Below are 27,901 nucleotides of genomic sequence, written 5' to 3' on the forward strand. Positions count from 1 at the left end.
AAATTTTGATTTTTTTTTTGGTGTGGATGGAAATACCCTTTCTGGCATTATTTTAAGATGAGCGCCCTCAAAGGTTAAGCTTACAGAGGGGTTACAAGTCAAAATAGGGGTCAAACTTGAACCTGCTTCAAAGACACCAACACTGCAAAATTGAATTCCTTGTCCCGCAGCGACCGCTACGGATCCGACGGTACTTGTTTTTATAGGATGTCATTAAACTTTTGGCTTGTTCTTGTTCCCATATCCTATTGATTCAAATGAGTTTTTACAGATCTGATTCATGAGTGGAATATTAATTGTTTTCTATATTTTCAACCATGTATAATGTTATAAATTAGAACCAAGTTAAAAAATGAAATCCATTACTATGAAGTGAAGAGCTTGAGCTTTGTACTCTTGTAAATGGAATTTTTTATCTTCATTTATGTTTATGGAGTAGATGCACTGAAATAGGGAAGGAGAATCTTGACTACTTAAACTATGGGTCCGCAATAATAACAGAGGGTATTTGGGACATTGCCGGCAACTCAGAACCAAACTTAAAATAATTCTGCGTCAAACGGTATGACAAGTACACACCTTCCTCCTGCGCAATTAAGTTTGCCTGAACTTCGTCACACCATGAAACATTTCAAATTGCGCCCACGATATGTGAGTGTCATGTCCAAGCAGTGATTAAATCCAATTTACGTACTCTGGGCCAAACACAAATACCTCCAATTATTTCCCATGCCTAAATAAAGATGGCGCAGAGTCCGAATTCTCTATTTCTATGAGTGAAACCCATTGTTTAACCGCAACACACTTCTGGCCAAATGATCTGCCCGATAGGAATTATTTTGTAACCTCTACTGTGATTGGTTATTAAGATTATTACGGTATATCAATCATGTAATTAACCAATCATGGGCATTGTATGAAAGGTGGTAATGCTCATGGGGTTAAGGAGTGCTTTACAATGTAGTATGTCTCAAGTTGAGTAATGCTACGTTGGATTTTGAATCACAAACGCTAACCTAGTCCCGCAAGGCATGTGCGACTTACACTGGCGACGCGACCATGGAAACACACTGATGGCACTCAACTTTAGACAAGACGCACTATAATAATGATAATGCAAGAATTCTCAACAGATTACTCAAGTTCTTCTACTGCTCAAAGAATGGTAGGGCTTTTATTCATATTTTCATATACATGTCATACAATAGTTTCAAAAATAAAAACCTACTCTTTTTAAAACAGAAAACCAAAACCCTTGAAAATAAATAAAAATGTCACTTTTTACACAGCACATCTAAGGGGGTAACTTCTGTGTACATGGGACAACTTTTGACACAGCACATCTAAGGGGTAACTTCTGTGTACATGGGACAACTTTTGACACAGCACATCTAAGGGGGTAACTTCTGTGTACATGGGACAACTTTTGACACAGCACATCTAAGGGGGTAACTTCTGTGTACATGGGACAACTTTTTGGAATCCGGATTGGTTCATCTCTATCTAGATCAACAATTTGTTCAATGCATCCATGCAAGTATCACCAGAAAATTAATTGTTGGCATTTCAAATGACACATTGGGCTGCTCCAGTTGAAATCCATGGCAGACACACAGTTGAAATCTACACCCATTGTGTGTTTGGATTTCAACTGAAAAAAAAAGCCCATTAAGAAATCAAATTGTGGAGCATTTGTTACATTATTCAGAATTTAAAACAATTTAATTGATCTTGGACAAAACCTGCTTAAATCCAGACATGACTCAATCCTGATATGGAGATACCACGTGTATCAATTTGGGCTCAAAAAGTAAAAATAATAAAAACAAAAATCAACATTCTGTCATCTACAAAAGGCAGCACAGTAATTCTACAATTCAAGAAAAATTCAATATCAAATATTAATTATGATAAAACTGATGCATAATTTCATTAGGCAAGCAATTATTATAATCTGACAATTCCCAATGCAAAAAATATGAGTAACAAAAAACCAGGAAGAATCATAATTATTTACAAACATGCTACATGTTTTCTTAAAACAAACAAAGAAACAATGACCAAAAATAGATAATACAAATTATATCTTTTATACACTATACCATCATGAATAATTTGCACTCTGAACATACAATAGTAAAACACCTTCTTTTTCAATAGTTTCTTTCCCTGATACATACAGAATTATCAAACTTTGCTCAGAGTGCAAATTTTTCAATGTATATATTGATTGCAAAATTTGCAATCTTTAAAGCATCCATCATAATATACAACAATTAATGTGTCCCTTTAGTTTAAAAGGATTATCAGACAACTCTCTGTAGAACATTGGGTTTATCCTCTGTATAAAAGAGCACAAAAATAGACTAGCACAGAAATCAATTAGAGGATCATACAGCTTTATTTGGCAAGCTGTTTAATGCCCCAATGGAGTCTTTACAGTTTACACTAGTCTTACTCATGATGAATATCTTGCACCACGGATACACCTGCCATTCTTTCTAATTTGTTCAAGTCATTTGAACATCTATGCTTGTTCAAAAAGTGCAAAACTCTGAATTATGATAAATTTTCTGGTCCAGCAAATCACAGTGATGGTTAACTGAATGATAATCCCTTTATGTAAGCTTAATCAGAAAACGGAGCATCTTCTATACTGCCAAAATAACTTCACTCGCAACAAGCACTTGTTCTTGAAGTCAACTTATTTTGGAACATAAAAGTTGAACTGCTTTAATCAACCACCTGGCATGAATGTACATAAGCTTTTTTCTTATAAATCCCATAGTAAATGTCAGTAAAATCAATTTCATCAATTTTCACAATACACAATTCATTTACCACTAAGGACAAAATAATGTAAACACTGCAATAATGACAAAACAGTTGCATTCAGGTGCAAAATATGATATGCCATGTGCTGCCTTCTATGATATTTCATCAATTTTAATTTGATGTCAATATATTTATTGTACATATAAAAATCTGCTAATTTCCTTTTAGTAACGCATTCACCCCAATCGGTGATCCTCCCTAATGCTAATAAACAATAGATCTTTTCAGTAATTCTCGAAAGCCTCTAAATTAATCCTTATTACATCACACAATACTCATATCGTTGTATGATTATTACTGTGCAGTTCAATGTGTGCCACATTGAACTTTAAGGCAATGATGCTTTAAGGCTTTCAGGATTTGTCAAAATGGTCTGCAAAGATTATTTTTACTTTATAAAATCCACAAGACAGCCATTGAATATATATATCTAATTTTGCATCTGAATTCGGGTGAAACGATATGAACTATTCACATACCACACAAGCATTCACTATCAAGATAAAACCCACACCCCTTGCATTGATAAAGCAAAAGCACTGCAAAGCAGGACTTCAGTTTTTTACAAAGATATATCCCACAAAGGATAGATATTTAGAGGAAAATGAGAAAATATTTACATAAGACCTTATTTGTTCAACAGTAAGAATTGTTTGAAATTTCTATACACATCTGTACATGAGTTATTTATTTGCTTATAGCTGCAGTAAAACTGACCTTTTCACAAATTGATATTAAATTTCATGCCTCATTTGGAGAATGCCATGTACTCTATGCTCTTACCTTACATTTATGCGCATACAATCTTTCTGTGATAGACTGAATGTTGACCAGTATGAAGCATGAAATTTAACAACTTGTCAAAAAACTCACTTTTACATTACTTTTTTCTCCACAAAGTGAAAATTAACAACAACAAAATGGTTCCCTGATTATGCACTGCTAATGCATTATTTTTGTACAAAAACCCTGTTATTTTCTTTCGTACATAATAATGTTCAATAAATCCACATTGGTACTAAATGTAGTATATAATCTGATATCTAGTACATGTAAATATCTATGGATGCATCCAAGTTGAAATTTGAATTTGTACTTCACTCGCTTGTGATATCATCAGATATGACTGAACTTGAGCTGATAATCATCACACCTTTTCATGCAATAATTGATCACAAAGCATACTGGTTGGAGTTCAGTTGCCAGCGACTGGGTGCAAATCCAACTGGGGCAATTACTACAATATACTTGTTGAGTTTCTAGGCCAAGTTGTACAATCAGGCTTGTGTATGATGCAGTGTTGCGCTATTCTCTAAAGAATCGAGATGTCTGACAGGAGTGGCAAATTAATACTACACAAGTGCCCATGCCCTATCCTACATGCTATACTTTATTTGGCTTTTAATTGGCGACAATTATTCATTTTTGTAGCTGCATGTGTTCATTACATAATTCACATAGGCGCATTAAGCAAAGTTCAACTAGTGTATGTACTGTGCCCACCTGTATACCATTCTAATGATTTGATATCAATCCACCATGTTATAAGCCAAACAAAGTATATATAAATGTGAATACTGTTACAGTTGGTGAGGTCAATTCAATTGGGGTCTTCCCCAATACAACATGAATGGAAGAACCCATGTCTTTTACAAGCAGCTAACTGGCACACGTTTCTGCATCAATTTGAATTTCAACCAGATTAATAAGACACTGACGGTGCACCAATTGGCAAAGTCCAGCATCATCTATTAAACAAGGGCCAATCAGTCCATGATGTGCAAGAGATACAAATGTGACAAGTATGCCCACCATGTACCTGTTACCACATATTTTTCAAAGCATAGTCTTAACATCCATGTACCGCCCTGCATGTAAACATGGCCAATCGGACCTTCTCAATATGCCAGAATTCTTATAGTATACAAAGCACATCCTGTTTGGGCACTGCTGTGACAAGGTTGAATATAAATACCAGTAAACAATGAAGCATACATTGTTCATTTACATGAAAGTAAAAAAAGTACATATACATGGAAGAATTTTATTACAGGCACCAAAAGTAATGCATTATGAATTTAATAATCTCAACCCAATATACACAATTCTGTGTCTTGCTATATTTAGTACTAGTTGAGTGACCTTTAACCTGCTATACATCTAGGAATGGTGATGCCCTGCTATCGGCAACTATCAATCAAGTGCTTGCTCCAAGCCTGTATCAAGATTCGCGGTTGAGTCCCGATTCGCTTTCTTTAAATCTGTGATGATGCATTTTAATATGGAATAAGCATGACCTTGATACAATATCACCGAAGCAGCACAACTCTTATCATATTGGGAACTCATCTACAAAGCTGTCATTGCGGTTCAACTTTTCCAACAAATGTTTAGGAACAAAGTGTCCTACACATTAGGGATCAACTAATTCATCCTCTTGACCACGCCCATACTCACTTTACACCCATCACAAGTCTTTGTCTATGCCTCAATTATCGTGTAAATCACCTGGGGCAGATGATTAGCATGCCCATGGGTCAAAATTTCCACTTTAGATGAATTACAAGACATTGCAAGTCCTAAACCCAATGTAACACTTCCATGACTTCCATACTAGAGGTACAATGAGCTTGGAGATGGGTTACAACAAAAAAAAACGAGTTTCGGGACTGAAATGCATCACAACTTTTTGTGATATTCCCCTCCCCCAATATTCAACATTTGCTCATCCAGTGCAATAAAGTTCAGGATTGTGATGACGCCAGTTACCATAATACTACATACTCTCTGTAGTACATTCTTGTTTTTTACAATAGCTTTATACATTTTGCACTGTCTCCCTACAATGGGTTTAATTTCTTGGAGAATCGCAAAGTTCAACAAATGGATAGTCTTTGTTATTGGTTAAGGCAGATTTCGGGAAAAAAATGCTGGCTCTTCAAAACAATCCAGGGGCCCAAGCGACCACCTTATTTGGAGGTCTGGTTAAGATATTGTGTCTCTGGATCTACAAGATCAAACTTTTGATTCTCATGAAAACAGACTGCATTCTTCACACAGCAATTCCAGTTGAAATCCACACATACCACTGAACTTAATCTCCCACACAGGGAGTGTGAATTTCAAATGGGGTTACCTGAATGGGTGGCTCCATTTGAAATCACACCCCTGTGGGAGATCAAGATCATGTCTTCCTATGGATATCAACTGGGATAGCCCAATTTGTGTGTTAATGTCATGACAAAATTGACAACAATCACATTTGATTGGTGCATAAAATGACCAATTGAATAAATCAACTTAGCACAAATAAGTAGATCCTTTTTTACATTTCCTTGTGAGAATGCACTCCGATTCCAGCTGAAATTAGACCCCGCCTTAAAATTCATTCTCTGCTACGCATCATTACTTTGAGTATTTGTTTCTGAGTAAAAGCGGTTTTAATGTGAAGCAGAGGAGTCTTGTAGCAGAGACGTCCATTCCTGGTTTCTTTACCTCTAACCAAGATATCCTGGATAGCAACAACATGACTCATTCCGTACAATATAGATAGCTATGCATGTTGGTCTGCAGAATCACATCGCAATTCTTCTCATAGATATTAGTAAGTTACAATTATGTCGTCATCATCATTCTTCCTTTTCCTGGCTCACAATAAGGAACGTCTTCTGACAGAAGATTGTGCATTTCTCTGCAAGATCAAGAAACAAAATTGGAAATATTGAGAATTATTTCATACCATATCTTCAATTGTCTTTCCATCTAAGGCAGAGGTTCGCACACCACCAATGCAAGTTTGTACTTTTTAATGCAGTGTATGTAACGCTTCTATACTTGGGGGCGAGGGGTATGAAGTTGGGGTTGGGGCATTTAAAAAAAAAATTTCATGAATTTATACACTTAGGCAGTGGTGTAACTAGGGTTGGTAGCGCCCCGGCGCAAGAAACCAAATTGCCGCCCCCACCCAAGAAAATCTTAGCACTTAGCAGTGGCGTAGCTAGGGGTTGTAGCGCCCAGGGCTAAGGATACATAATGCCCCCCCATTCTTGAAGCAATTACGCACGGAGCGGCGGAACTTTAGACAAATAAGGCTTACCACTAATTAATTTTGGTTACTAGAAGTTGAATATTGGTCTTAAAATGTTCTTTCAATTGATCGCGCGCAAAATTTTTGACTTTCATCGCTTGGAGGGGCGCAGAATCGATGCTGAATTTGTCAATTTGGCGCCCGGGGCACGTTGCCCCCCTGCCCCCTAGTTACGCCACTGGAGTTAGGAGGGGAAAGTTTTTATTTTAGTGTTGGTGGGGAAAGTTTTTTTTTTGCTCATGTAATGAAGTTTTTTTTTCAAAAACTTCCTACCCCTACCCTTGAAGTGTAATGGTGCGTCCCTAGAAGTCGCGCATACCATCAGCAACCCAGAAACTTCAGTATTAGCAACTTCTCTATGTGACCAATTCCAGCAAAATCGAGTCGGTCTGGAAAGTTCCGACCCAGAAATAATAAATTGAAGCTTGACTTCAAAACTAATACTTCCCAATTGTCAAAACAATGTATCATTAAAAATATTTTTTACCTCAAGTTACTAAATCTCAGTTTCAAAAAAATACACTTATGCATTATATATATGTTAACCTAAAGACAGAATAGCATTCAAGACAGAATAGCATTCACTAAAATACATGCATGTACTTACTTATTGCATTGAGGAGCCATTTTGGTTTGCTTTCCCAGTATATACCAATGAAGTAGACAGGGAACCCTGTTAAGGTGATAGCCAGCCCTATCAGCGTATCCATGGGTGCAGCCACCGGTCCCATGATGACCAGGAATAGACACGCTAACACAAAGATGATTGGCAGGATGATTGGGAGCTATGGAAAAAACAAAAAGAGGAAAGATGATTAATTTGGAGTAAGCATTTACATTTTTGTATAATGGTAGTAAACATTCTGTACATCTGTAACCCCTAATGGGGGCTAACCAGGGCCAAGTTGCAAAGAACAAAGGTGATATGAGTCTGATCAAAATCAAAAAGTAAATAGCAATGGGTTATTCCATTGGAAATCTACACCCCTTATGGAAGACAAGGGGTGTAGATATCAAACGGGAGTCACCCATTTGAATTTCACACTCCCTGTGTGGAAGATGACAAATCCCATGCATGGAAACTGTCAAGGTTTCATGTGTATACAAATATCAGTTGGGTCTTGTAGAATTACAAATTTTTCACATGATCAATATATTTCAGGCTTCGTTGATTTGAACTATTTTAATCATTTTTAATTTCACCATTTACATTTAACCTATACTAGGGACAGTGGTACTGAACAGTCTGTGTGCCAGATTCGACTGGCAATTTTTGCTAACTCTAAATTGTCAAGGAAATGGGGGTGCATTTGGCCTTTGAAATGTGTTTGGCCCTCATAAATATTAGGCTAAAAAAAATATGTTTGGTTGCCCTCAACCGACCGACCCAAAAAATTGGAAATCTTGGGTTGTGTTGTTTTTTCAATCACTTTGTTAGAAGAAACCTTAAAATTTTGACAGAATCAAGGACTTTTATATTTGTTATTCACTCATTTTATTTATTAAATATTGAAAACAAGAAGTATTTCCATTTAAATCCAGTCCAAAAACACACTTTTTTTACCATAAAATGATCAAGCATTTGTCAATACTAGCCTTTTCAAAATGGAGGAAAAATGTGACGTGTCATGTCAAAAGGGGACACTTTTGGGCAGGATCGTAAATGGAGAAATAACCAAAAGTCTGCCCGGGGTGATTTTTTCACAATTTGGGTTTGTTGCAAATTTGTGATGTTATTAATGTTAAAAATATTGTCCGATAGCTTCAGACCGGAATATAACTGGCATCTTGTATGTTTGGAGACATTTTTCAAGGTAATTCCTACTCTCAACATTGTCAATAATATTTCTAAAAGCCGATATCTCAATTTCCAATTTTGTAATACCATAACTTACTAACTCAATATCTTTGCTTAGGAATGTCCGATTTAATTGGGGAAAACAGCGTTGTGGAACAAAATATCTCTATATTTAAGATATGTAAAAACCTCAAAATTGATAACCTGCCCCAAAGTGTCTCCTTTTGACATGACACGTCACAAATGTACATTTTAAAAGCGTCTCCTTTTAAGGCCATTCTACAGACCTTGATTTTCCAGCAGCCAATCAGAAGCGTGCACGGCTACGATATCGCAACGGGATGCGAAAAAAGTTGAACATTGTTCAACTCCATCGCGGACATTCCATAAGATGCAATCATGAGAGAGTTGCATAAATGGAGTACATACATACAAAACCACAGGTATCTTGTGGGATATAGGCATACAACTTAGGTGTCATTCAGGACTAATACCATGATTACTGTTGACATGCCATAATTGAGGCATGAGACAACAATATAATATCCAAAATCAAGTACATATGTATGGGACCTGATGGACACTTTCATACTCAATGTCATGATTACAAATGACATTTCATAACATGCATCAGATGATATCACCCCCAAATCAAATATAAGTGACCCAAATTTGTCAACACCTGGTCAGGACCCTAAAGACTGCTGGGATATACATGTATACAACTTTGGGGTATTATATTTCACAGCCAATGTCATGATTATATTATCCCCAAATTGAGTATAAGTGGCCCACATTTGTCACCACCTGGTTGGTTATTGCCAGGTTTTATATCATGCCATGTATGTATATGAATGTTACAATATGCAGAAACCCCTTGACAGTGGCTCACTTTAAATATTTTCTTTCATTTGTCATGTATTATTTATTGACTTCACAAGTTGAATTCAATCTTATAAAATGTTCTCTTTTTGCATTTTATTCCATGTTTACCAATAAATACCCTATTTCATGCATGATTGAAATTTCTGGATACATTTATTAGTCTAGCCCAGTTCAAGAGTTGAACCAAACAAAGCATCAACTGTCAAAATAACTGTTTCTGTTTGTTCTTTTATGACATTCTATCATTTTAATATAAATTTATGAATTGGGAATTTGAATTATGAGCTCCCCGATTGGTATTTAGCACCGTAGTAATTGAATCATTGTAAATGGACCGACAAGTTTTGATTAAAATTTATCAATTTTGTTATTCACATATCAAGTTGGGAATTCTGAAATATTGCGAATAATTCTGCATCAATTTCCAAGTCATTATGTACTATGTAGTCTCCTGAACCGAAAAATATTCTTTCTCAGTCACCACTGCATAGTATATTTTATTTCTTACAGGTGGAGTTCGAAAGTTGAATGAAAATAAGAACTAGACTATTAGCTTGTGTTCCTTTGGCCCTCTACAGTTTTAGTGTACAAACTGTGGAGCTACAATCATAGAATTTAGTCTAGGGACAGTTTAGGACCATTCTCTGAAATTGACCCCCTTCCCCCTGTAACAATGTTGATCGGGGTCTTATCATCAGGCTCCATGTTGGACTCTGCAACATTGATTAGTGGGGTAAGGGGAGGGATATAGATTACAGGAGGGTTGAAGCTACATGTAGAACATTATTTGAAAAACGTCCATCAAAATTTATGTGACTGGGGATGGAAACAAGGAGTAAAATTTTTTCTGATTGTAGCTTCCTGCGATAGTTTGACATGAAATGATGACATTTGGAAGAAAATTTCGCTTCTCCAAATAAAGAAATATATTACAATAAATCGTGGGAAATATTACTTTAGTCTTTCCAAGAAATGCACATGCCTGCTCAGGATATTAATAGATTCCAAGACAAAAATGTTAAGATTTTCCACAATAAATTTTAAAATGATTAGCAGCCATTATAGTCTCCGGCAATTACAACATTATGCCTTATATGTTATTATTATCGAGCACAGGTTTTATTTTAAACAAACTCATACTGACCATAAAAACAGCCATGTCTCAACACGCGACATTCAAAATACCAGGGCGACAAAATTGTCTAGTGCAATGACGTCCCAGTAATACAGTGAAGGCTGACGACAATTGAGCACAAATAACCATGACGTCATTTGCACTACACAACTTCGGTGCAGGAATTTTGAATATCGCGTGTTGAGAGACGACTTTTTTTATTTTTTTTATGATCAATATGAGTTTGTTTTGATTCGTGCTTGATAACTATTTTTCTAACATATAAGGCATAATGTTGTGAATCTCGTGATTGCCGGAGACTTCCTTTAACTTCTGAGCAGAAGATTAACTAACCTGCAAATATGCATACAACCTCTTGAATATGCATACCTCAGGAATGACAATACATTTAAAAGAATAAATGGGAAAAAGTGGGTAAACTGGCAAAAATAGGCTAAAAATAAAATTTAAAAAAAAAGCAGAAAATTAGGCAACAAAAATCAGTCATTCCTGTTTAAACTAGAAAATGTTCATGCCTGATACCTCTTGAAAGCATGCAACCTCTTATGCATGATACAAAACTCACCTTAATAGGCCTTGGTAGATCTGGTCTCCTCCATCGCAGATATATTTGTCCAGCAACGGCAGCTCCAATGGCCAACCACGTCATGAAACTGAAGTAATTTAATAACGTTTCTATTCTCTTCACAAAGACATACAGGATTGTGAGGATACACTGAAACAAGAATTTGACAAATATGTGGTAATTAAAATACAATGACAAAATGATGGCAGCAAGAATGTCATTGGAAAAGTGTAGCAATTAGGTCTATCACACTGTAGAGTGGGTGGTCTCAATATATGGGACCCGGCAGCACCAAATGAGCCGTAAATTCCCTAAATTGTATTCCGAGTTACGGTGTAAAATGTGTACGAAGGTCGTATTCATCGGTAACTTAAGCTGGCCCGACATCGATCTCATTTTGATAGAGAAACACTAATCAATTATCCTATTGTTGAAGTGGATAATAAGCTTCTACCTTAGATGGCTATAGAACTTTTAATAGCTCTGGTCTTTGTTTGCTTTTGCTAAATCCTGTTCAAGTGGTGGGTTACCAGGCATTGTATTTTGTATAGGTATGCATAACCAACAATTAACAATGAGAGAACTTTCTTAAACCTCGTTGACTTGGGGATGATTTGAAATGACCGCCAATTATGACTGTTTGATATTTATTGCCAGCAATATGGAAAAAGAGACACCTGTAGAAATGCAAAAAGCTATAATTTTGTTGAAGGAGCAAAGTTTAACAAACCATAACCCGCTTCTGGATATCGTTTGAAGTCAAATGATAAATCATTTTTCAGTTTATGATGTTTATTTCTTAAACACGAAATAAAACAATACGAAATACAAAACAATACAAAATAATACGAAATTGACCAGGGAGGAATTTACGGCTCATTCGCCGTGAACGGTCACATATTGCACTGTTCAGAACATTGGGTAGGTTGGTCAGTTGGTACTGTAAAGCTCAGGCTGGAGCAAAGCTTGCTAACTAATGTGCTCAAATCCATTTTAGTTTTGAAAATTGCCTGCAGGCTAATTGTGTTCTTCTGCAATTCAGAAGAGCTGTAACGAGTTGTCAGTAAGACAGTGCATGTCAGTCACTACTTGGTAGTCAACAATCAACATTTCGAGAGCTACAAGAAGGGGGCTAAAAATTGCCCTCCTGTGCTGCCAGGAAGATATTTCATTTCAGACACTACTTGGCAGTCAACACACAACGTTAAGGTTGGGGCTAAAAATTGCTCTCCTGGAAGTTAAGAGTGCTGTAAAGAGCTGCCAGGAAGATATTTCATTTGGTCACTATATCAGCACTCCTCTAATTTTATGTTTAAGGTGAGCTTTCTGTAGATTTGCTCTCCTGAAACTCCCCAGCTCATGGTACCACACTTACTGTGAAAATGAGTGAAGGCAGTGGAGTTTTGCGTTTGACTTGGATCATGGCCATCACCGCCGGAAGTTGACCTTCACGCGCACCAACGAAAAACAACCTGCATGAAAAAAATTGGGTCAAAGCTTGTTAGCACAGATCAGACTTAGAACATTCACAGACAAAATTCTTGAACAACACTCCACAGCATTATTTCAAAAATTTATTAAGCACCTTGTTCAGATGACTAAATAAGAGGGCTAATTAGATTAATTAATATCATCAATTATCTTCACCTGATCCAAGGGAACATCTTGAAAAGAAATTATAACTTGTTTCGTGGTGCATTACCAACAGCAGACCAGAGAAGTGACATTTATTCACTCAAAGTTGGCACCATTTCAAAAGTCTACATACCGCCCCATATGGTTTCTTAATTCAATCTAGACCTATAATATTGTACTTCATTATGTTGATTATTTAGAAGTTCATTCTATCACACACAAATACAGTACAGTAAGACAGTAACACGATTATCAAACTAGGCAAAACAGATTTTCAAATTCTAAATTTGATGCTGACTTTCCTGACTGTTCAAGGATTCAATTTAATTGTTTTCAGTAAATATCAGGAATAATAAAACTAACATAATTTCAATTGCCATCTTTATGAACAATTAATATGAAATATCATTATACACTTCAGCCTGTATTAAAATCATTTGACTCAATTTTAAACTAGCGTATGCTCGTTTTTTAATTGGCCATGTTATTTTGCTGGTATTTTGTTACATTTTATTAGTCTTTTAGTCTGGCAGTTCAATGCAACATTTGTGTGCAGTTAGAGCAATACCGGATGCATTACGACAAATCTATCCCAATTTAATACCAAACATTGATTTTTGCTACAACATGTGTCACTTTCAATGATCACTTCACAATTTCCAATGATTGCTATTGTTGATTAGACCTGCATGTAAACAATTGTAATATTTAATAATTTGCTGGTTTTATTTGTGGTGTGAGCATCCAGGAGTAAAGCTACTGTACTCTACCATCTCAACATGCTCATCTGTCAGCACACAGTTCTTTAACCCCAATATATTTTGTACATCACAGAATGACCTTTTAATATGGTGGGTACAAAAACTCATGCTTCACATCTTGAGGTCACCTTTTGAGCTATATGATTGTTGCATGGATGTGACTGAACCATGACACTGATGATGAGAGTATTGTGGCTCATTAACACACGCCACCTGTTAAAATTATTTTTGATTTTATTGAAAAATAATTACAATGTGATGAGCAATGCACACCATATGGTGAAATTGTTCACATGAGTTTGGAATATTCCCGGTTGGTAGCATTAAAGTATCAAAAAACAAAACACTGCATATAGTATCCAATACTGTGCTACATGCATGTATAATATTTTTTCAAAGTACTTTGCTTGGGGTTTGCATAACGTATGCATGTATTCATTGCCAAACTGAAATCTACATGTTTACTGGCGGAATAATGCTGTCATTTTGGAAAATTTTAAACAGTTAACATCAACTGATATTATTCTTATTTTTGCTCTGATGTCCAATGTACAGACAGCCAATGGGCAATTTTAAGTGTGTATTTTGAATTTTAAAATTAAAAAAAAAAAAAACGCACATTAGGGCCTATGTGTTTTCTTGCACTAAATATTGAGACAAGCTAACACAAAAGAGGAATGGTATGAATCCTATAAACTTACGAGCAGATCCCAAGGCGTGATATGGGGTGTCGTTTACCTATGTGCATAATTTTTTCTTGGGAGGGGCAAATGCCTGATTTTATGTTTTATTGGCCTTAACTCAAGAAGCGCATGACCTACTGATATACATGTGATTATTGGCTTCTTTGGACTCATTTCATATAGATCAATGTATTAATATTTTAAGCCTTAATGTACGATCTTCTCAAATTTTTAGATTTTTCTTCCAAAATGATATGCAATCATTGTGAAAGTTTCCAATACATTTGGATGCAAAAAACATAGGAAATTTGCAAAGAAACAACATCATAAACCTCACCTCTATCACTCGAAATATCTCACACTTTTTGGATTACGACGGTGAGTGCGGCCTCGGAGTTAGTCTCCTACGCAGCCAGTTTGGTTATATGTTCCTCCACATGTGTGGAGGAACATAACCAAACTGGCTTTCAGGAGATTAAGATTTATGATCGTTCCTACATATCATCATAATCTGTGAAATATTATGATAATATGTCGGACCAGCAGAAAATCATCCCGTTTTACTACAAATAGGGCGAATTTGACAGTTTGCTTACAGATGTTAAGTTGTAACATGTGTAAGTATTACAAATATACCAAAAAAAAAAAAATCGGTTTTGAAAAAATAAAGACCTGTATATTCTGAAAAAAGATCGTACATTAAGGCTTTAAGTAGTAGTACACTGCACAAGTTTGCTAAAACTGGAAACATAGGGCACCTGCCACCCACTCACTTTATGAGATTTAATTCAAGCAGATACCCCAGTGTGTAGAAAACTAAACTGAGCAAGAACACCCCAAAAACGGACTGGGAAAACGAGTGTCAATTTTGGTAAATCTAAGAAATTCTTATAGCTAGAGGTTATTGACTTCACACAGGATGACCATTGCTGTTAACCCCATGGGTACTACTGTCTTTCTTACAATTCCCCCGATTGGTTGATTATATCAATCAACCGATTGGTTGATTACATCATCTGATTAACCAATCAAGCTTTTAGATCTGATCCATTTTAAGCTTAATCCTCCTTAATTTTACCATGTATCTTTGATTGGTTCAATATGGTATAGGCAAGCCTCTTTGTATCCAATCAAAGGAGGCTGATAATTTGGCCGGTAGTGCCCAAGGGGTTAATAGCAGGTCTCCATAGGTTGATTTAGTTTGATGAACAATAATAGAAATTCAGGAAAGGAAATAGGAAGTTTTTTGTCTCCAGATTTGGTTTTAATAACCTGAACTTGAACTGGTTTGATGAATGCTTGGTAAACCAGCATGACAGGTTAGCACCCTTTTAGTTAGGTGTACTGAGCTAATCAGAGATATGGTAAGAACAGTCAGCAGGGCTGAAGGGGATTTTAAAGCTAAAATTGCAAACAGATCTAAAAGCTCCATTTTGATTGGTTCCTCAGATGATTATATCATGTAATTAACCAATCAGGGGTACTGTAAGAAAGACAGTAATGTTCAAGGGATTAATAAGCAAGTTCAATTTTGATGAACAATGATAAAAAATGATGAATTCTATATGGCTTTCAACTACTCAATGGTCTTGATTCTAATTCTAGATGGCTGGAGACCTCTTTGTCACCTACAATGTATTTGGCGACAGGCTCAGGAAAGACATCTATTGCCAACACCGTGACCCAATTCTTGGTGTTACAATCATTTTTTGAACTTTTTCCGTTCTAAATTGAACTTTGAAGATCATTTTGGTTTTTTTGTGAGTATTTCCAATTCGACAACTCAACAAACTGTCATGAAACATGATACAATAATTAAAGAAGTCTCTCCCAAACCATTCACCAGACGATTTATGTAGTGAAGAACTAGCCATATGGAATGAACCACTCAAGTCATACTTACCTAGACAATGACAAGCATCCACCATTGACACCGCCAAACGTTGATAGAGCAACCGATACCGGCATAATCCATGCCATGGGACCAAATAACTTCTCTCCATATGTCTGTTACAAAGAAGACATAACAACATGAATTCATGTGCTGTAACATTATATGAGGCTACATTTCATCTGAATTGTAAATAGTCTGGGAGAAATTGAACTGGTTTGGTAGCAATATTTCATGTGGACAGACTACCAGGCATTCTTAGTACATTTACCTTTACAGTTGTATTGTGGCTCAAATTTAGAATTATTTAGATGATTATGGATAGTATGTCTCATATTGAGTTCAAAGAGAAAAAGGGTCAAGGAAATATTCTAATGTTATTATTCTATAATGTATATAATATTTGCATTCCAATAGACATCACTACAGAGTTGACTCTTCAGAAAATGGGACAATATTTTGTCTAATATATCCCTGTTCAAACATAACCTGAGTGGCACTATACCTGCACTGCCTCAGCATTGTAGTGCCTAGTGGCATTGCCAGGTGGCAATATGGAAAATAAGTTCAAATGAAAGTGCAGAACACCCAATATATTGTGAAAATGTAACAGGTGACTCTCTTTATATGGCAAATTAAAACCACCATTAATGTCACATCACTGTTTTCATGGATAAATTACTAAAAACATATCACCTTCTGTGATTTTAACATACTGGCCATTAAGTTGTGTGTGCAGCTAATTACACCAAATCAAAGACTTATACAGACAAGATTTATTACTTTCTGTCCAATTTGGTCATCCACCATTGTGTCAAGTTCAATACACTGTGTGATCTCAACAAGCTCATCCATCACCCTTAAGCCCGATATGATAGTACATTGATAGATCAACCTTTGAATGTCTTGAGTACACAAACTCATACTCCACAACTTGAGGTTAAATTTCAAGCAATGACTGTTGTTGGATGTGTGTCACTGAACTACGCATTGGCAATGAGAGCATCTGAGCTCACAGTGAACATGATACAACTTATGCTGTCAATGTGTCATCAACAGTTTCTGGAATTTTGTAGATTTTTTAGGAATGAAAAATAAATTAAAATGGAGCCACAATATGGTATGATTATCTGACAGGAAATGCATCATAAAACTAGCAAATTATTTGGTCTAAAAGCAGATCCTGTTCAGATTGATACTACTTCTGCACAGTAAATATCAAGTAAGAAAGCTTAAAAGATCTCCTGATTATCTCTATCAATGTATAATCACCTGTTCCCAAAACAATTGACTAGTTTGGTCTAGTTAATGTTTAATAACAGCTGAATTATCTATCTGGCAAGTACAAAACATCACCCAAGTAATGCAAGCCAGTCTTCAACTTTCTGAACTCAAGCTTAAAGATGCAAATCATTGTTTGATCGAACAAATGCTAGAGAAACAATACTTTGGTCTCCATGATTGACAAACCAATATGGCTGATTTACCAGTGTTATGCATGGGAAAATTGAGTCCGTTCTCTTTGGGTGACTGGGTCCGATCTCTTTCCATACATACACACATAATGATGGAGACCAAGCTACATGTATATTGTACCTACCACAGCTACAGCATTTGATGCCATCAACTCCTCCGGTGTGAGCACAGCAAAGTAGGCAACATTAGCAAGCACATAGATGAGAGTTACCAGAGGTACTGAGATAGCAATAGCCCATGGAAGATTTCTGCAGCAAAAAATAACAATTTGTCAAGGAAGTCAATATTATTAGAACCAAAGTGGTTAATTATGAGATCAGGTGACACAATTCTGATCATAGTTATTGTAGCAAGATTTGACCAATACTGGACACTTTAAGAAATAACTTTGAATGTTAGATCTTCATGTTTGAGTGGTGGGGTCCAGCACTAAAATAACCTTTCTTGATGGGCTCCTCCACAAGTGTAGCTACAACCCAGGTGACAATTTACAGAAACTTGCTATTTTGAGCAAGATTTGACTATGTTTTGAGTGGTGGGGTCCAGCACTAAATTAACATTTATTGGTGGGTTTCCCTACCTACAAACAAACCCAATTCCCAAGTACAGAATTTAACAACTCTTCCTATACCTTTGTACAGTAATAGCGTTGTTAATCTGTGAGTGCGAACATAAGGTTACGGCGTACACGTTACGCATGAGCACGTAAAATTTGTCATACCTGTAACATATGCGTAAACATGAACTCTCTTATGTTGGCGGTAGCAGTTAAATATTACCGCTTTATTCTTTAGTTTTATTGCCGATATCAACAGAGAAATACCGCGATCTTCTTGAGTGGCAATGACAAACGGACATTCCGAATGAAAGAATCATGTTTCACCATTGTTCATCACTGATTAACAACTCGCGTCCGCATTGTTGTTAATCGGTGATGAACAATGATGCTATGATTGAATCCCTAAACCACCATTATTGGTGTTGAGTTTTCATCTGTCTGTGTTAATTATTGTACTGTACCTAAATACATGTGGAGTTGAGTTCATGTGATTGTGTATAAGTATAAAATACATTGCAACTCACTTTTGTGGGTTCTTGATTTCCTCTGTCAGGTAATTCAAATAATTCCTAAAAAAGATACAATATGAAAATTATACAATTACATATTTTTATTACCTCATCTCATAATTTGTTGTCATAATCATTACTCATTACCAAACAACCATAAGGTGACAAAAACCTAAAACAACCAACCCTACGGAAGGTCCGTCCACCTGTATAACAGGTTGGGGGTTGTAAGTTAGTGATCTAAAGTTGGAACTTTTAGACTTGCTTTGAAATACAAAGTCTAATATTATGACAGAGTTACCTTTAAAATGTACCATAAAAATGCACCCAAGTTTGGTTGGAACTTCCCCCAAGAGAAAACTGCAGAGGCAGCACCACATACTAATAGGACCTGCCATTTTGCATCAAAGTAGACTTTATACGTGCTGCCTATGTACATATACAATGTATGTGACATGATTATGGGAAAGGAGTCTTATGTTGAAAATATTCAATGAAAATTGAACTGCTTGTTACCAAGATAGCAATTTATCAGTTGCTGTAAGAAAGAAAAGTAAAGAATGACTGAAATCAATGTTAGCAACATTACACTTATTCCCCTTGATCGCATCACATAGGCAAAAATGTCCTCTGGCAGCTCAGCCAAAACATATTTTTACTTTTTCCACTGATATGCAATTTGACTATAGTACTGACTGATATTGCCTTGACCGAAAATGTTGCCAATAAGAATGGATGTAATGTTGTAATACTGTATGGTACCCTAGCCTTGGCCTAGGTATGACTTTGATACATGATGCTTTTTATTGTGTTTTGTTGCAATAATAACTGCCACACAAAAGATAAGAATTAGGCCTAGATGATTGGGTATTGTTGTGACCAAGTCCTATTCTAAGGTTTCCTTATAAATCAATCTTCAATTTGCTTTTCACTTTTTAGCCAATGGCTCCTTCCTCAATCTTTACATTAGGGCTGGTGCAATAAGCATGTGTACCGGTACCCCTGGACTGGAGTGGAGGAGAATTATATGGGCATAGATTTTTTTGGCAGGCCAAAGGGGGACCCAAGTAGTTTTTGGCAGGTCAAAAGGGAGGGTGGAAGCGATTTTTGACAGATGTTTTGGGCACTGTTATTATATTTAGCCCTAAAAAGCTGTAGGAAAACGTTAGGATGTGTAAATGGGGATGGGGTATTTTGGCATCTCAAAGAGAGGGGGGGGGGGGGAAGGTGTTTTGGCACATCAAAAGAGAAATGATCACTTCAGGGGTACACATGATATTGCACAGCCTCTTACCAGCAATCGCTGCAGTGTTAAAAAAAATTAAACAATCGGTCCCAGAATGATAACACAATTGGCCCCAGTGTGATGAGCCATTTACTTTTGACTTATCAGCTTCCAAAGCAGATAAAGCACTGAAAGACTATCATTGGTGAAAACACTCCTCACTCCATTACAGCCTACATCTTACTGTACAGCATCATCTACCAAGACACAGTTCTCTAACCATAATATGCTAGTACACTTCTATCACATGTATCTTAATGTCAACATTTGACCTCTATGACAGCTGAATGAATGCCATTGAACTGTGCCACTAGCAATTAGATAATTTTGGCTGGACACCATTTTTTCAACACACTCTGGACTTACCAAGCAGCGTATGCAAATAGGCCGCCATAAAATGCTAAGGCTATACTTTCCCCACTAGCGCTGCCTTCGAATGCATTCTCAAAATTCTCTGTGTGGCCTGCAAAGAAAAGACATTGGAAGAACGTGAGCTACTGAAAAGTGTGATCTGATACAACGTAGAAAGATGATCATGGATGTCAATCAGCACCAAGTCCTGGTTAAAAGTGCGACTTAATTCTCTGATATTTGGATACCTTGCCAACATCGTAACCAAGATTCTGATGAAGACCTGGTAGACTAGACGACCTATTAATAACTATGAGGTTGGCATCCTCCCCACCCCTATGCCACATCACATTAATATATTAGTGTGGCAAAATGCGATACATACATACATGTAGGCCTATAATATGATAACTTGGTACAGATTATAAGGTGTTCTTTGTTATTCTTGGATTATTTTGAATATGTACGCTTAACGGAAAATAAAAGCAATATTTTGACTGAAAATACAAGATGGCAACTGCAAAATGCGAGAAAAAATAAATAGAGGGCAGTATTTTTTTTACTCCAAAACCATTTTAAACCAAACAAATAGCCGACCGGACTGTCATCAAAAATACACTATGTAAAAGGTCTTATACTGAAAGCGTTGAGTAGTAAATAATATTACTTTAGTTGTGTTGTTGCTTGGATGTGCCAGAAAATGCCGCAGGTTTTGTAAATGTTGGCTGGAAAATCATGTCAACCTGACTAAGGCCAAAAAAAAATATATTGTTGTGTTGCCCTCAAGTGGGAAAATGGGAAAGTTGGGTAGGACGGTCGGATTTAGTTTTTTTTTTAAACCTTAAGTTTTTAAAATCCCCTCAAATATTAAATAATACTTCTTCAATTAGGAGACATTTGTCAATTTTGACTTCTGGATACCTGTTAGACATCAATTAAAGACTAGTCTCTCAATAAAATATTAATTTAAATTTAAATTTAAATTTTAAATCTGTAAAAATCATCATTAAAAAAAAAAAAAAAAATCGACCCTGATTTTCCAGGATTTAGGGTCGGGCGATTGAGGGCAACACAACATTTTTTTTTATTGGCCTAATGGTGGGAAACATTTCCCTGTTATATGATGGCTGCCGTAATTTTACAGATTTTGAGGCATTTTTATTCAAATTTTTCTGACTACTGCATGGACTGCAAGCTTGTACCCCCTTACTACAAAATGTAGTAAACACTATTGATTGATTGTAGATGTGTGTGTATCTCATTCTCACCTCACTTGTAAGCTGTGAATCAGTGATGACATTTAATCATCATTATCATCTATATCCTGCACAAGATGTGTGCAATATGAGTACATGACTGTCTCCTCTCCTGGTTTATTAACTCATTTGCCATATGGGTGCCCTGGATAACTTGCTCTCTAAAACTTTTCATTTATTATTAATTTCACAATTTATAAAGTTTTGAAGGATTACAGTTTACAAAATTGATCTAAATTGTAATTGTGTTGCTGGTAATAGGTGTGGCACTACCGCAAATAAAACTTTATGATTGAAACTTGTTCGCGACTGAAAAATTTGGATTATGCACAACGAATAAGACCAAAATTCAATGTGTAATTTGGTATCACTAAACTAGACTTGCACGTGGTGCACTGTGAACTTTTAGTTCAGGAAAACATGCTTCAGTTAAATGTCACACATGTGCTGCACGACAGCTTCCAAGTTGAACACACTATGATCTTTAAAGTTCTCAAACACACTACTCATGTACTATTACTAATTGTTATTACTTGAAAAACATTCAAAATTAAACAAATAGTAGGGTGGCCACATAAAAATTTCAAACCCACCCCTGGAATTAATTTTTCTGTCAGGATTGTTCGTTCTGCAAAATGATGATCAATTTAAAAAAACCCATTTGAATCAACTCAATCAGACAATCCGTTGCGAAGATACAGCCTTTTAAAGATTCACAAAATTGGCCATTTTTAGGCCTATCCCATTTTTAGTGAAATCCTAATTTTGTCATAAATTTGCATATTCATGGAGCGATAATTGTGGGAATAAAGCTAAAGAAGGCATGGGAATAAATGGGATGTATTGTTTTTTGTTTATTTAATGTTCTTTTATGCAAATATTGAAAATCCAGGGTCATGATTGCTATATTTTCTTCATTTTTAAAATGGCTGAAATCACAAAATCAAAAATAACTCTTTTGTCATAAGGTAAATATGTGTGATTTTCACCGTTGAGGGCGCTATATGGTCGCATGTCACAAATTGGTCACCCAAAAATGGAGGAGCCGTAACATGAAAACGCTTTTTTTACACTTCAAGTTTGGTTTATTCTAAAAGTATAGTACCTATTGTGGAAAGTTTGGTGTCATTTTGTAGATAATTATGTTCTTTATCAAATACAAAAAAACCCAAGTCAATTGGACAACTACTTTGAGATTTATACTTAAATATGTAAGATGTGTCAATGGGGGAGCCGGGGCGGGGGAGCCCCATATATATAGGGTTGTACACAAAATTGTGAAAATATGGCAAACTTCAAACCTTTGTATCTTAAAAAAGAAAGCTAGCATGGACCCCAAATTGCACATATATCATCCTGGATTGTAGATCTACCTCATAGTAGATCAACTGTAACAAAAGATGTAACTAATTAATTGCCTAATTAAATGCTAATTAAGACAGTTTTTCCTATATGTTACTGTACAAAGTGTACACGTAATGCTCTGACATTTCTAAATGGCCCATCTTTGGCCCGAGTCAACCTGTTTATTCAAAAGTACACATATTTTTAAGGAAATTTGATGAGGAATTCAATTATGCTATTAGTTTTAGTGTCAGAAATGGAGGAAAAAAGTTTTGATTGATAAATGTCATAGAAATTGTAAAATTATTTTATAATTTTTGACCACCCTGTATGTTTAACACAAGGGATACCAAACTCTTTCTTCCTAATTTGTTTGACGGGCCCATGAAATGTCTTTCTGAATCCATATTTATTTTGAGCTACATAGCTTTCAGAAAAGAAAAATATGGGGTTCGCTGTGACAAGAAAGATGCTAATTTTGTTGATGTTCCACCCTGTATATTTCTTACCCACCCTGTATTATGATCTTATATTTTGTTGATTTGGCATCTTTGTAATATAGGCTTTCCAGAAATATATACTTTTAATGGTCTAAAATGTATTCATTAAAAGTTGTGTTGAAGTGAATCACAATTGGTGATATTTTCCTCATTTTACATTATGTTACACAAAAGATGACCAATTCATGACATGCGACCATATGGGCCAATTATGACCTTCAAAGGCCTGTATTTCCTAAACCACACAACCAAATTGTCCGATTTTTGCACAGGATTTTGCTCGAGGATCTATAGCTAGATTGTAAAACTCAATATAGCATAATTGCACATGCTTGGGAAAGAAGTTTTAATTAATGATGACAAAAAATGATTTTGTGCGTAACTCTTTCATGCTTGACCGTACAAAAATGCTATATTCACCTTCATTACGAGCAGAATATTTTCTATCTTAGTAGTCGGGTTTGCACAGAAGTTACTAGGAGACAAAATATATAGAATTCAAAATGCTCTCTAGTATTCCAACTGCTGCAGATTCTGTTACATTTCCACCATACATTTGTGTACATGTAGGCAGGGGTACACACAATAGCCCAGCATTGTGCCCCCCCCACAAATAGTTCATGAATGCGTGTACAAAATTTTGGAAATGCAATTTTAGAATTTGACATTCCGCTCCTACATGAACATGTGCAATATTTTGGTTGACCTTCCAAGACAAAAATTTGGAGGGTCGGTAGGTTGATGGGTTTTTTTCATTGGCTCTTCCTCCATTTTGAAAAGGCTACATGTGTGTAGTATTGACAAATTCTTTATCATTTTACATTAAAAAATTGTGTGTTTTTGGACAGAATTTAAATGGAAATACTTCTTATTTTTAAGCAAAATAATATGCTTTTGGCCGCACTACACAAATAGGTCACCCAAAAAGGGAGCAGCTGTAACATGAAAACGCTTTCTTCACACTGCAACTGCAAGTTAGGTTGATTCTTAAAGTGTAATACCTATTGTAGAAAGTTTGGTGTCATTTTGTAGATATCAACTGTAACAAAAGTTGTAACTAATAAATTACCTAATTAAATGCTAATTAAGACAGTTTACCCTGTATGTTACTGTACGAAGTGTGTTTACTATGGGGTCATTATTTCTCAAATCACCCAAAAAAAATGTGATTTTACACCTCACCCCCTTCAAATTTGTTCAAAATTGGTATACAGGGTGATTTTGGCTGGCAAAGCTCAAATTTCAAATTTTAGCTTAATCGGACGTCACGGTTTTCACGCTATGCCCCGCCCATTTTTCGCGATTTCGGCGAAAAATGGCGCGCCCATCAATATTGTCGCGACCATATCTCCGTAACTGTAGGTCCTACTGAGCTGAAATTGGTGTCATTTTTAGCTAATCTCTCAAAGAATCCAAATCTACTATCATTTAGTGTGTAGGAAGAAGAGAAAAAATATGACCTTTTTTTCTGTACTTTGACCTTGAATTTGACCTTGTTGCCCACGTAACTGCAAGGCGAATTTGCGTTGGAATTGCACCTCCATATGTTGTCTACAAAATATCAAAAAATTGGAGGGGCAATATTTGTTGTTTTCTTGCTAGGCTTTCATAAAGCAAGCATGTGGTTGAAAAACTGTCATTTTGCATGTAGGCTCAGTATACTGTACACATGATACTATTATAATATAGGTCAAAATTGTATAGGCCTATATGTACATGCATTAAATACACATGTTTTCACCTACATGCTTGCTTTGTGAAAGCCTAGCAAGAAAACAAAAAATATTACCCCTCCAATTTTTTGATATTTTGTAGACAACATATGGGGGTATAATTCCAATGCAAATTCGCCTCCCGGTCACGTGGGCAACAAGGTCAAATCAAGGTCAAAGTACAGGAAAAAAGGTCATATTTTTTCTCTTACACCCTTATCCGACTTGGGATCCCCTACTCGGACCAAACTTGTAGGGGGTGGCCGGGGTCCGGGATAATCAACATCGGAAGGTAAGATCGCACCGGTTATGAGTCTACCAAACATTTCTGTTTGGGACTAGACTCAGTACACGGTCGATCTTACCGTTCGATGTTGATTAAGATACTTCTTGCATCAACATCTGAAAGATCGATCTAGCAAGTAACCGACGGATGGAGGTACAAGATTGGTCAGCATCTGATCAGGGATCGGGAGCGGGTAACGATGGTTTTCGCGAGGTCAGAAATATTTTCCCCAACGAAAAAGAAACAAAAAAGACCACGCGATCACAGACATAAACCTCCTTACTTAATAAGTTTGGTGGTTAAGAATAGCGACACTGGTTCTTACCATGCTGAGTATTCTGTATAGTCTGAAAACCTGGTACCCGTACACCACCGTATTATGATCGCCCGAACAATGTCGGTAAACCTCCCGCCCGTCTCTGATTACTAACGTAAGCGGAAGTATCGTAGAGAAGAGGCGAAGGTGGCTTCGGGACACCGCCTGCTAGATCTCCTCAAGGGACAACCGAGCGGTATACCCAAGATGATGAGATAGCTCGTAGTCGAGTGGGTCGTGGGACGCGAAACCTTCGCGATCCCCGGACCCCACCAACACCTGGACCAGCCATTGCGACAGCGGCTGGACCGAAAAGGCTCTGTAAGGGTGATGAATGCGGTCGTGAGTCCTCGCAAGGCTTGTGTTCGGAAGAAATAGTGCTGCAGCGCCTTATCGGACACCCCAGCCTATCTTTGGCTTCAGCCGAACCTTGCCCAACCCTGGGGATTGGAGAGGGGACGAATGTCGGTATGCACCGCGCCGTTCAGTAGTCACGAGAACAGAGCGCCCGAAACAGTGTCGCTCCAGTGTTTGTGAACACGGAAGCTAACCTCGAGACCGTGTGCAACTCAGCACCGCCGTCCGAAGCCAACGCCAAACCGAAAGCCATCTTGAGAGTTACGTATTTAAGCGTCGCTTTTGGACGGAAGGTCAAAAGGGTGACCCTTAAAGTAATCTAAGACTGTGTTGGGATCCCTTAGGAGGATCACTTTCCTTTTAGTAGACACTCGTTGAACATACCGTCGAGGCGTAGACTAATAAGGTAACCATCGGCTATGATAGTCGACCGCCTCGAAACCTCGGTGAATGGAGAGGACAGCTGACGAATAGCTGGCCCCAGTGGCCCGCTGAAGTCTTGCTTGGAACTTTTCTGTCAAAAACTCCGGAACTAGCAGCACAGAGGCTCTAACGGGAGAGCTATTTGTCTCATTGCACCAAGCATAGTATGAAGCCAGACTCTGGCTATACGTCACGGAGGGTAGACTTCCGTCTAGCCCGGCGATGAAAAAACAGCTTCTGATGAAAAGTATCCCTCCGCTGCGTGTTCACTGGTAAGGGCCATGCAGGTAACTGCAGGTGCTCTAGTGATAGACTGGGTACCTCCGCTCCGGGCATCCGGAGTAGATCTGGTACCTCGGGGAGTGCCAGCGGCCTTGCCGCTAGCAGAATGACAATTCAGTCTTCCCACCCGATCTTGGCCACCACCCTCATGAGTAGTGAGATCGGAGGGACTGCATAAGCTGTCATCCCTCCCCAGTCTATGGACAGAGCGTCCACGGTGCATGCTTGGGGGTCCGCGTCCCTTGAGCAGTACACCGGCAGTGGATGATTGCGATGAGATGCGAACAGATCTTTCGTGGGGTGGTACATCCCCTTGAAGATCGTCTGAGCGACCTGCGAACAAGGGACCATTCAGCTGGTCCCGACACCCTTCCTCGTGACAGATTGTGCGCGAGGATGCTGGTGACGCCCGCGATGTGTATCGCTCTCATCGTAATCTGCCTGAACTTGCACCACCCTATCAGGTGTCGTGCATGCAGGCTCAATCGTGGTGGCCCGGAGTCCCCTTGTCTGTTGGGGTAGGCTACCACAGTTGTGTTATCCGTCAGGACAACGGTATGTGATTCCACGATCACCTCCTCGTAAGCGAGGGAGGTTGATGTGAAACTCTGTCTCTATGGCCCCCATAGGCCGAGCGGAGTCTCCGTGGATGTGGACCCCCAGCCCCGTTTTGCGCTATGGTCGTCACTACGTGACATACCGGGGTGCAGGAAACCTGACACCCTGGGTCAAATTGGGCTGATGGGTCCACCACCAGAGTTCCTCTCGCGATCTCCGACAACGGAACCGCGAGGGATATTGGTGACGACTGGGCCTGCAAGCAGGCTAGAAGGTGTAGTTGGGTAAGCCTAACGTAGAAAGCGGCAGTACAGTACGAGGTCTACCATACTGGCCATTAGGCCTACCACCTTCATCCATGCCACAGCGGGTTTTGCCCGAGACTCGGCCAAGAGTCAGGCACACCGCACCA

General features: G+C 37.5%; 1 protein-coding gene across 3 annotated transcripts in view; it reads right to left on the minus strand.

Annotated features, from left to right (window-relative positions):
• Positions 1-1,143: 1,143 nt before the first annotated feature.
• LOC140146496 (Y+L amino acid transporter 2-like) overlaps positions 1,144-27,901 on the minus strand; it is a 79,689-nt gene continuing 52,931 nt past the window's right edge. For all 3 annotated transcript variants that reach the window (XM_072168361.1, XM_072168360.1, XM_072168363.1), the window contains 8 exons: positions 20,471-20,567; positions 18,835-18,879; positions 17,876-17,999; positions 16,288-16,391; positions 12,681-12,777; positions 11,306-11,455; positions 7,530-7,707; positions 1,144-6,526 (listed from right to left, as the gene is read on the minus strand). In XM_072168361.1, coding sequence (XP_072024462.1) covers positions 6,465-6,526; positions 7,530-7,707; positions 11,306-11,455; positions 12,681-12,777; positions 16,288-16,391; positions 17,876-17,999; positions 18,835-18,879; positions 20,471-20,567 — 857 coding nt within the window. In that variant the 3' untranslated portion in view covers positions 1,144-6,464. The remainder of the gene's footprint in view (positions 6,527-7,529; positions 7,708-11,305; positions 11,456-12,680; positions 12,778-16,287; positions 16,392-17,875; positions 18,000-18,834; positions 18,880-20,470; positions 20,568-27,901) is intronic.

This window comes from Amphiura filiformis, chromosome 2 (genome assembly GCF_039555335.1).
Source record: "Amphiura filiformis chromosome 2, Afil_fr2py, whole genome shotgun sequence".
Classification (NCBI taxonomy): Eukaryota; Metazoa; Echinodermata; class Ophiuroidea; order Amphilepidida; family Amphiuridae; genus Amphiura; species Amphiura filiformis.